The 9,819-nt window shown below is 39.0% G+C and overlaps 1 protein-coding gene across 1 annotated transcript; it reads left to right on the plus strand.

The window, feature by feature from the left end:
* Positions 1-5,118: 5,118 nt before the first annotated feature.
* LOC120520120 (keratin, type II cytoskeletal 8-like) lies at positions 5,119-6,851 on the plus strand. The gene is made up of 2 exons (XM_039742735.1): positions 5,119-5,317; positions 6,597-6,851. Exons 1-2 carry the CDS (start codon positions 5,159-5,161, stop codon positions 6,822-6,824), a joined length of 387 nt encoding a protein of 128 aa, XP_039598669.1. The 5' UTR covers positions 5,119-5,158; the 3' UTR covers positions 6,825-6,851.
* Positions 6,852-9,819: the final 2,968 nt, after the last annotated feature.

The raw sequence follows: 9,819 nt of genomic DNA on the forward strand, positions 1-9,819 counted from the left end.
GAAATGCATTAGATTGTATATTGTCTTCTTTAAACTCAGTAGTATATAGGGATTTATAGTAGTCTCTAAAAGTGTACATTATATTTTTGTGTTCGATGATTTTATCTCCGTTAGTGTTAGTAATTACGAGATTGCGTTGCTACATCTTGCTTGTGAATTTGTTGGCTAAAAGCTTATTAGCTTTCTCTCCATGTTCATAATAATGATGTCTGGATTTGTAAATTAGTTGTTCGGTTTCTTTAGTTGTCAAGAGGTTTAATTCTGAATGTAGAGCCTGCCTCCTCTTATGTAGAGTCTCGCTTGGTAGTCTGGCATGTTCTTCATCTATTTTAGTAATTTCGCTTTTTATCTCTGCTACTTTCTTGCGGATTTATTTCTGTGGGAAAGATATGAGATAATCTGTCCTCTTAAGAAGGCCTTAAGAGTTTCCCAGAGTATTCCTGCAGAGATCTCAGGGGATGTATTTGTCTCTAGAAAGAATTCAATTTGTTTGGATATAAATTCAGTACAATTCTCGTCAGCTAATAGAAGCGGATTGAGGCGCCATCTCGGGGTGAGTGTATGGGGCTTAGTAATTTCAGCTCCAAGATCATCGGAGCATGGTCTGAAATAACAATAGCATCGTATTTACAAGATTTAATCTTAGGCAAGAAGTTATTATCTATAAAAAGTAATCAATCCTTGAGTAGCAATGATGTACTGGTGAGTAGAAAGAATATGTTCTTGAATTTGGGTTTAAAAACCTCCAGGGATCTGATAAGTTGTGATCAGTTATAAACTTTGTAATTATCTTTGCGGTGTTAGTTGCGTTCCCCTGTGGAGGAAGTCTTATCTAAAAGTGGATTTAGAACACAATTAAAGTCCCCAGCCATTATAAGTTTATGAGTGTTCAGATTGGGAATGGATGCAAATAAATTTTGTATAAATTCCTTATCATCAACATTAGGTGCATAAACATTTATCAAAATCATTTTACAGTTAGATAAGTCTCCCATGACCATCACATATCTCCCTTCAGGATCCAATACTACATCTGATGCTACAAATGGTACTGTTCTATGTATGAGAATTCCCACCCCTCTAGTTTTCTTTGTAAAACTAGAATGGAACATTTGGCCAGTCCAGTCTTTTTGCAGCCGGAACTGATCCTTACTTAGTAAGTGGGTTTCCTGTAAAAATACTATTTTAGCATTTAGACCTGTTAGGTGAGAAAGTACTTTCTTTCTCTTTAATTCGTGATTCAGGCCTTTAACATTCCAGCTTACGAAGTTAACTGTCCCATCATGGAGACACTGATTCTGAGTTTTTGGTGTCATATTATAGTCTTAACTGGAAGTGAAATAGTTTAGGTCTTAATTTCCTATTCCCCCAAGAGTTGTTGCCATGCAGCTTATTATTACGTTGATAGTTATAATTATAAAGATTGAGATGATAGATTAGATATAGATCAAGCCTGCTCTCTTTCTCTTCCCCTTAACCCCCACCCTCCCTTTTTGCCTCCCCAGGTGAGGCTAAAACCCACTTCATGCAGTCCCAGTCCTCTGACATACCCAGAGACAGAGCACGTCCAAAGCACATCAAGCCCCCATGCAGTGGGCTTTAAGGTTAAAAGATAGAGATATCTGTTACCAATATAGTCTTTAAAAGAGGAAAAAAAAAAAAAAAAAAGAATTTTGCACTTAATATATATACATATATATATATACACACATATACATACATATATACATATATATATATACATACACATACACATATACATATAATCTTCATCAATTTTAGTGCATTAAGATGATATCCCCAGATAATAAACCCAGGTGATGGTGTTAAAGATGTGTCCAAAACAAGCATAACAAGTCTTAATGCAGTAATAGCAATAACAGCAAACCAAGGGTATGATATTGAACAGTCTCATTTAGGGTACACATGAAATAATTAGAAAAGAAAAAAAGAGGAGGAAAACGTAATTAAGCACAATAAAACATAAACATTTAGCCCTAGTAATACTAAGTAATGATAAGTAATAAGTAAGTAATAATAATATAAGAATATGAGAATATATGCTGATAAAAACCCGTATTTTAAAAACAAATAGATCAGACAGTAGATTATTAATCCTAGCTTTATCATTTACCGCCATGACTCACAATTATGTATCAGAATAGTCCCGGGATCAGCTTTCTTAACTCATTTTCTGCCTCCTCCTTGCTAGCGAAGACATAGAAATGACCCTGCCATTCCACTTTCAGTTTTGCCGGAGTTGGTCTCGTCCGATGCGAGAGATGGACGTCTGAAGTGGAGCTCCGCTAGCAGTGGTGCTATTTTTCATATTATTTGCTTATTATTCAGAGATATCCTGTATTTATTCAACCCGAGAGGGACCGCTACAGTATATGTAAACACATATAAACATGGCCAACAAGAAGGGGGGTCCGAAAGAATCGAAGACGAAAGCTACATCCAAGCTGCGATCAGCAAGCCCTAGTTCGAGATACGGCCTCTCAGAGACAGACCTGGATCAGATGGGCGAAAGTACAGACTCCTCGGGACCACGGTCCGCTACATCGTCGCCGGCTGAGAGCGAAAGGGGAGCGAAGGTGCGATCGTGAGTGCAGATGTGGATAGCTCGCCGATTGGAGAGGATTACCTGAAACTGGAAAAGGCCGGGAGGTCCGCGGCTTCAGTTACGCAATTACGCGGGACTGGAGCAGCGGGGACACCGGCTTCAGCAGAGTCTGCTGCTTCATCTACGGCACAAGAAGGCACATTTCAGCTATCTGAACTGAAAGTGTTGCTCGCTGAGCTAAGGCAAGATATAAAGAAAAGCGAGAAGCTAATGAGAAAGCAGCGGCAAAGGCACTTGAGAGACTGAAACAGGAATTAAAACAGGAAATCCAACAGGCAAATGAAAGGCTGCGCCAAGAGGTACAACTAGAACTTCGACAGGTGCTGGGTAAAATCGAAGAGCGCGTGAGGAAAACTCAGTTAAACTGAGCACGCTTGCTGATCGATTGGAGCATCTTAGTGAGACATTCACGAATCGGATCGAAATAGCCGAACATCTAGCTGCCTGTGCCGAGGAAAGAGCAGTAAATGTCAGTTCGGAATGTAAAAAACTCGGAGAAAAACTTGGAGACAGACTGGCTGCTTTAGAAGATGGGAATAGAAGGTATAATGTCAGAATTGAAGGCCTGCCGGAGAATCGAGAAAGTTTAAACCGGTGAAATTAAGCAACTGAACTTTTTCTAAAATAATCGGGGCGACTTTAAAGCAGAATCTGAGATAGCATGTATTTATATTTCTAATGTTTGTGAGATGCTGGTCAATATGAATGCCTCCTTACAGAAAAGCTGCTGAAATACATGCAACAATCTAATGACATTCTAGAACAGTGATACTTAAGATGGTTGGGTTGCTGTAACTTTACCTAAAAATGAAGACTTAAAAGATTTGTTTGGTTAGAATATCAGGTACCCCACGAAAGAAATTTTTAGAATACTAGGAGTGTTTTTTGATTAGTGATTATCCTTTGGTATTTAAGCTTTTACACCCGTGCGCAAAAGTGGGTGCATGCGTAGCTGAGAATGTGTCCAGTCCAGCCCGGCCTTCTATGATCCTAAATTGATGAAGTGGACTGAAGAACGTTATGTTATGCTAAAATACAACACAAAGTACAATCTCCTGATGTCTATCTTTTCCTTTCACACTTCCAAAGACAGGCATGTTTTGTTAACTGTCAACTCTAAATCCTATGAGTGGGCTCTATGATTGATTGGACCCCACCTAACTGTCTGGGAGTGGTTACTGTATTGTACTTGATGTTGTCAGGAAAGACAGAATTAACTAAAGGGGGTTTCACAATGTCTTTTATATTGGAGATGACTGTCTCATTTGATCAGATACAACAATTGACTCTGAAGAGTTAAGCATTTGAACAGATGTTTGTTCATACAACCATTTGCTTAAATGAGTAATGAGTCATAGCAATATTTTAAATATAAAGTGAAATGCAGTAGTTTTAGAATTGTCTAAGAACAATGGCTGTTTTCAGGATTAACAGAGTTTATTACAAATGCAAAGAACGTTGCTGCTCCTAATGCTATCAACCCTTCAGTGAAGGCCAGAAACCAGTAATATTTTTGTCTTCTCTGTGGCATTCTTGTAGGCATAATCATATTTTCTTCAGTTTTTTTACAGAACATGGAGGAAAGGTTCAATGAGTATTACAGAAGGAAATTGTATGAAAGATAGATTCTGCAAAAAGGAGAACTACAGCAGTGTGGTCAGTGGCAGAGTTCCTTTGGGATCCGCGACAGAGTTTTATCACATGTGCTGGTTTTCTGAATCCACTTAGAGATGCCTCTTCTGTCCAGGACCGAAGCAACAGACATCCCAACATCACCCACCACTCTGACTTTGCTCTCACCCTGGTAGACTCCCATTTGCTTGGCTGTGTCCCAGCTCATCAGTTTACATCTCTTACATCACTCTGATGCTTATTTATTTAGATGGGAGGGTCCACAGCAGGGCAAGGCAATAGGAGGGGTAGGCCCACCTTCTGGAATGGGCAGAACTAAGGTATAAAAGAACTCACCTCTGTAGGCATCACATAGGACTCCTTCTTGGACTGTGGACTGCTCTTGGTCAGAGCCTTTCTCACAGCTTGCTCTAGTCTCAGTTCTTTTTCTAGTTAGTTTGCACCAAACAGATTTAGACAGACTAGTGAAAGGCAAAAATGAGTCTCAGCAAGACTACTAGTATAAGGAGAAGTGGGGTACGAGGAACCTCTCAATCAATGATTGTGCCGACTAGCAGGCAAAGAATCAGCTTTGGGTCCAGGTCCAGGGCAGTTCCTGTTAGAACTTCATTCTCAAGTGGAAGCAGCTATTTGGGTGGCAGTGGTGGTGGTGGTGGTGGTGGTGGAGGCGGCTTTGTGAGTAGTTTTAGGAGTGGAATTGGATCATCATTTCCTGGTGGAGCAGGAGGAGGATCAGGTGGCGGATATGGTAGAGGATTCAGTAGCAGGCTCGGTGGAGGATTAGGTAGCGGATATGGTGGCAGAATGGGTGGCGGAATGGGTGGTGGACTCGTTGGCGGATTTGTCGGAAGGACTTGGCGGTGGATTTGGCAGTGATTTGGTGGTGGATTTGGCAGTGTAATGGGTCCACCAATACCCATAATCAAAGCAGTAAGCGTTAACCAGAGTTTACTGGCCCCTCTCAACCTGGAAATTGATCCCAACATTCAGCAAGTACGAACCCAGGAAAAGGAGCAGATCAAGACCCTCAACAATCGTTTTGCCTCCATCATTGATAAGGTAAGTCTACCCATTTAATAAATTCAGTTGGGATCTGATAAGGATAAGCACTTGTAAAGATACAAGAAATGAAATGTTTTAATCTAACATATCAAGATTTTGGATTAAAGAGTTTGAACATTTAAACATAGCACACAAGATCAAGAAATTCACTTTTCTGGCACTTGTTTCTAAACATTATCTGTTGGGAACATTTCTAGTTGTGCAGGTTTTGAAATGTGAAGAAGGCAAACATGCCAAGCTATTTGCACCTTAAATTTGAATGGCAGTCGATAATGAAGCATGCTGCAAAGATGGCTTTTAACTGATCTCTGCTTTAATGATGCCTTTATAAGTAAGGCATAATTGGGCTTTTGAAATATATTTCAACAGAACTGGTGTATAAATGCTGCAGAGATGTATTTTTGAGGATTGAGATTATTAGAGAGCTGAAAGAAGGCAGCAGATTAACTAAAAAATAATAAAAAGCAAAATGGTTACTTCTGTTTGAATGGCACCTGTAACAGCAATGTTAGTGTTTATTAAATAAGTCACCCATAGTCATAGCCTTGGGCTGTCTGAATCAAACATTTATGGGAGTTGAATTTCAGTTTTGTTTTGCACAAGAAGGGATACAGCGTCAGATTAGGGGGGCTGCAGCAAACACCCCCAATGTTCTGCTGCTGCCAAAGACAATGCAAAGTATCTCTTCTGAGTTCCTCCAACTATGTGGTATAATTTGGAATTGGTTGTACACAGGCGCTCTATCATATTTTGACGACTTGTATATAATTTTATTTACACATAAAAAAACATAATCATGTACAGCAATAATTGGATTTACATTAGAAATATATTGAGTGCAATCTGAGTCACAATATCAAGTCTACAGATTCTTGAACCAACATTAATCTATAATCTAACTAGAGTTGATTCATTTCTTTTACTTGCCATTGAATAGAATTAAAATAATGACTAATAATATGTAAAAGGGATCTACTGGTCCTTCCACACCCTTCTGCTGACCAATCACACTTAAAGAAGGTGTCAGAATTAGATCAGATAAGGTGTGGCTTTCAATGGCAGTGCTTTACAATGAGAGAGCTGCAAAGATGAGGAGAATCAAGATGGCATTACTGTGATGTTCAATGCACACCAGTATAAAGAAAGGATAAATGCTCTTCGACACTGTATTCTCAAAATGTAATCTGGCAACCTTATAATGATATTAGCACATTTCATTAATATGTTAATGCTCAGTCCACTCAGCGTCTTGTATCTTATTGGCACCTATCTGCAGGTCCGCTTCCTGGAGCAGCAGAACAAGATGCTGGAGACCAAATGGAACCTCCTGCAAGAGCAAAGTGGTAGTGGTCCAGGTGGTGCAAGATCCAGTATTGAACCCCTGTTTGATGCCTACATTGCCAATCTGCGTCGGCAGCTGGACGGCTTGAACAATGAGAAATATAGGCTTGATGGAGATTTGAAAAACATGCAAGGCTTGGTGGAAGACTTCAAGAACAAGTGAGTTCACGAAAAAAGAGCAATTTAAATAAGGCAGGTGATGCTGAATGTGAAAATGCTGATTATGTACTTTGATTATAAAGGGTTAACAACAAAAGTACAACTTATTGTACTCCAATAGAAAGGTACATGAGTGTTATTTAGAGTTACAACAAGAATGAAACTAATGAGTAGATGTAGGAGGAAGTAGTATGGAGTGAAATTGCTGTCAAAAATAACTCATGATAATTTAGTTTTTCATTTCACACGTATGGATTATGCTTTGCCTTCTGAAAAGTATACCTGAGCTTCTGAAAATTACGAGTACAAATCTCAATAGTGAACAGACTGTCACACTCCTCGGGGGGCAGGTTGCAGAGCTCAGCAGAATGTGCACATACACAGGGGGTGGGGGGTTAGGAATTTCAGACCCACCCATGTAACATCTATGTTTGTATAGTTAGTTAGGAGGAGAAGGGTATTGCTGCAGCTAGGGGGCGAATTTTGATTAGGACAGGCAATGTCAAGAGGGAGGAACTACAGAAGATGGCAGAAGTGGTTTGAATGCTATGATACTTTCTGCCAGATGGAAGTAGGACAAAAAGACTGTGGGAATGCCATGGGCTTTGCAAGTACAACGCTTAATAAAAATGTCGTTAATGGAGGGTAGAAAGGTCCCAATGACCTTTCCTGCTGTGTGCACTCTGTATTGTAGGCCCTTGCAGTCAGAGACACTGCAGCTCTTAAACCAGAGAGAACAGATTTATGCAAACCTGCCTTCACAAGATAAAGTTTGCAATAACATCCACCACCCAATCCTATCTGCTCATCTGCTGGGCTTAACTTTATTGTCAGATTTAATTGGAAATATCTAAGCTGGCCTTTGTAAAATGGTGTGGATCTTAGGCTGTCTGTTCCTGGTCTTGTATGTGTATTCTATTTTCCCTATTAAATGTAGCCTAACTTATGACAACTTCACAGAATTCATGACAATCTTTTATTTAGAAAACTTCATGTGTGACAACTTTTATGTTGAAAACTTCATCCTACCCCTCAAGTATGTCCACTCCTATTTGACATTCGGAGTTCATCACCCCATCCCACCCTGCTTGCCTCTGTGGGTAATTTTAGTTGATCTGCCAAAGCACTCTATTTTTCACCCCAAATGATCAGCTCATAAAATGCAGCGTATGCTCCAAAATATTAAGTTATTATACATTTTTTGTCAGTACAATAAGAAAAAGAATTACTGTGCAAGCCACAGATAATAAGATGGAGTGGGTGCGATTAAAATTAGTTTGAGGTTGCAGATAAAGAGGATGATATGTGTCCAAATGGCTCTAATATGAGAGCAGATGAAGGTACAGGGTGACAAGAGGAAGCTGATGATGGTTTAATACTACAATAGGCAAATTAGTAGTAGCTTTACAATAATGTATGTGAGATGTACCTGAATATTAAATAATGAAGTAAAATAAACAAAGACCCCCAAAGGTAATGTGAAATCTCCCCTCAGGGATCAATTAAGTATCAATCATCATTAATATTATTAAAAGGGGTCAACTAATTCAAGCAGTGTTGGCTACTTGCTGTAGTTTTACTGGTACATTAATTAACACATTAGGTGTCTGCTGGAGCCAATCCCAGCCAACACAGGGAGCAAGGCAGGAAACAAACCACGGGCAGGGCGCCAGCCCACCACTGGGCACACACACACACACACACCAAGCACACAGTAGGGACAATTTAGAATTGCCAATGCACCAAACCTGCATGTCTTTGGACTGTGGGAGGAAACCGGAGTACCCGGAGGAAACCCACGCAGACACGGGGAGAACATGCAAAATCCATGCAGGGAGGACCTGGGAGGCAAGCCCAGGTCTCCTAACTGCGAGGCAGCAGCGCTACCCACTGCGCCACGGATGGATGGATATTTTCACAAGATCAACTGAAGATCATAAAACATAATCAGTCCACTACATGTACGTTAGTTCCAACAAAACATATACTTTTTTCCAACATGGCCACAGCCACATTAATAAAAAATAATGTGGAATTTAATCTTGAAAATAGTAATTTCAGAATTTGTCATAAACAGTTAATGCATTACAATAAAAGTCTTCACACACTAAAAACTGAGCATCAAAGCACCATAACTTATGTGAGAAACACGTATACTACCTAGGTGTTAGGCTGGTTCAAAGCACATAAACTGTAATGATGTAATGGCACGTTAACAGTTCCATTAAACAGAAGAAAGCAAAGAGAAACTCATTCTAAAATGTATCTCTCTATTAATTAAAGGAAATCTTGAGATGAGATGAGACGAGACTCTATCCAAGAGATTTTTTTAAGTGGGTCCTGCCCTCCTCTCAATCTTTTCCGGTTATCGGTCATCTCATGTCTCATTCGTGTGAATGCTTTTGTCAGACACAGATCTTGCACTCTAAGCTCTTATAAATTTTTACGTTTTCCTCACTTTAAGTTCCCAATAAAAGAATATGTATTATTTGGACATTATTGATTACCTGGGCATTTATTGGTTACTTTGCAATATTAACTGCTGAAGGCGTCGATCGGTTTGTCAAATTGCCTATTTTTCAATGGGACTACTTGTTTATTATAAGATATCTTAAAATGTATTTGAGAGATCTTGAAATGTGCAGGAAGTCATTTTAAGATATCTTGAAATGTATTTGAGATATCTGAAAATGGACAGGAAGCTGTTTTAAGATATCTGGAAATGTATTTGAGATATCTTAAATTGTATTGTAGATATCTGAAAATGCTATTGAGATATCTTGAAATAATTGAGTGTCCTTTTAAAGATATCTTAAAATGCATTTTAGATATCTTGAAATACAATTTGAGATATCTTGAAATACATTGTTAGATATCTGAAATGGAGCAGAGACCCATTTTAAGATATCATGAAATTAATTTTAGATATCTAAAATGTATTTCGGATATCTGAAAAAATGAATTTCAAGATATCTTGAATGCTTTTAAGATATCTAAAT

This window comes from Polypterus senegalus, unplaced genomic scaffold (assembly GCF_016835505.1).
Source record: "Polypterus senegalus isolate Bchr_013 unplaced genomic scaffold, ASM1683550v1 scaffold_2899, whole genome shotgun sequence".
In the NCBI taxonomy this organism is placed as follows: domain Eukaryota; kingdom Metazoa; phylum Chordata; class Cladistia; order Polypteriformes; family Polypteridae; genus Polypterus; species Polypterus senegalus.

Bases quoted from the DNA above. Each gene is read 5' to 3' on its own strand.
- LOC120520120 (XM_039742735.1), top strand. From the start codon at position 5,159: ATGGGTCCACCAATACCCATAATCAAAGCAGTAAGCGTTAACCAGAGT. The intron at 5,318-6,596 runs GTAAGTCTACCC...ACCTATCTGCAG, and splicing joins TTGCCTCCATCATTGATAAG to GTCCGCTTCCTGGAGCAGCA.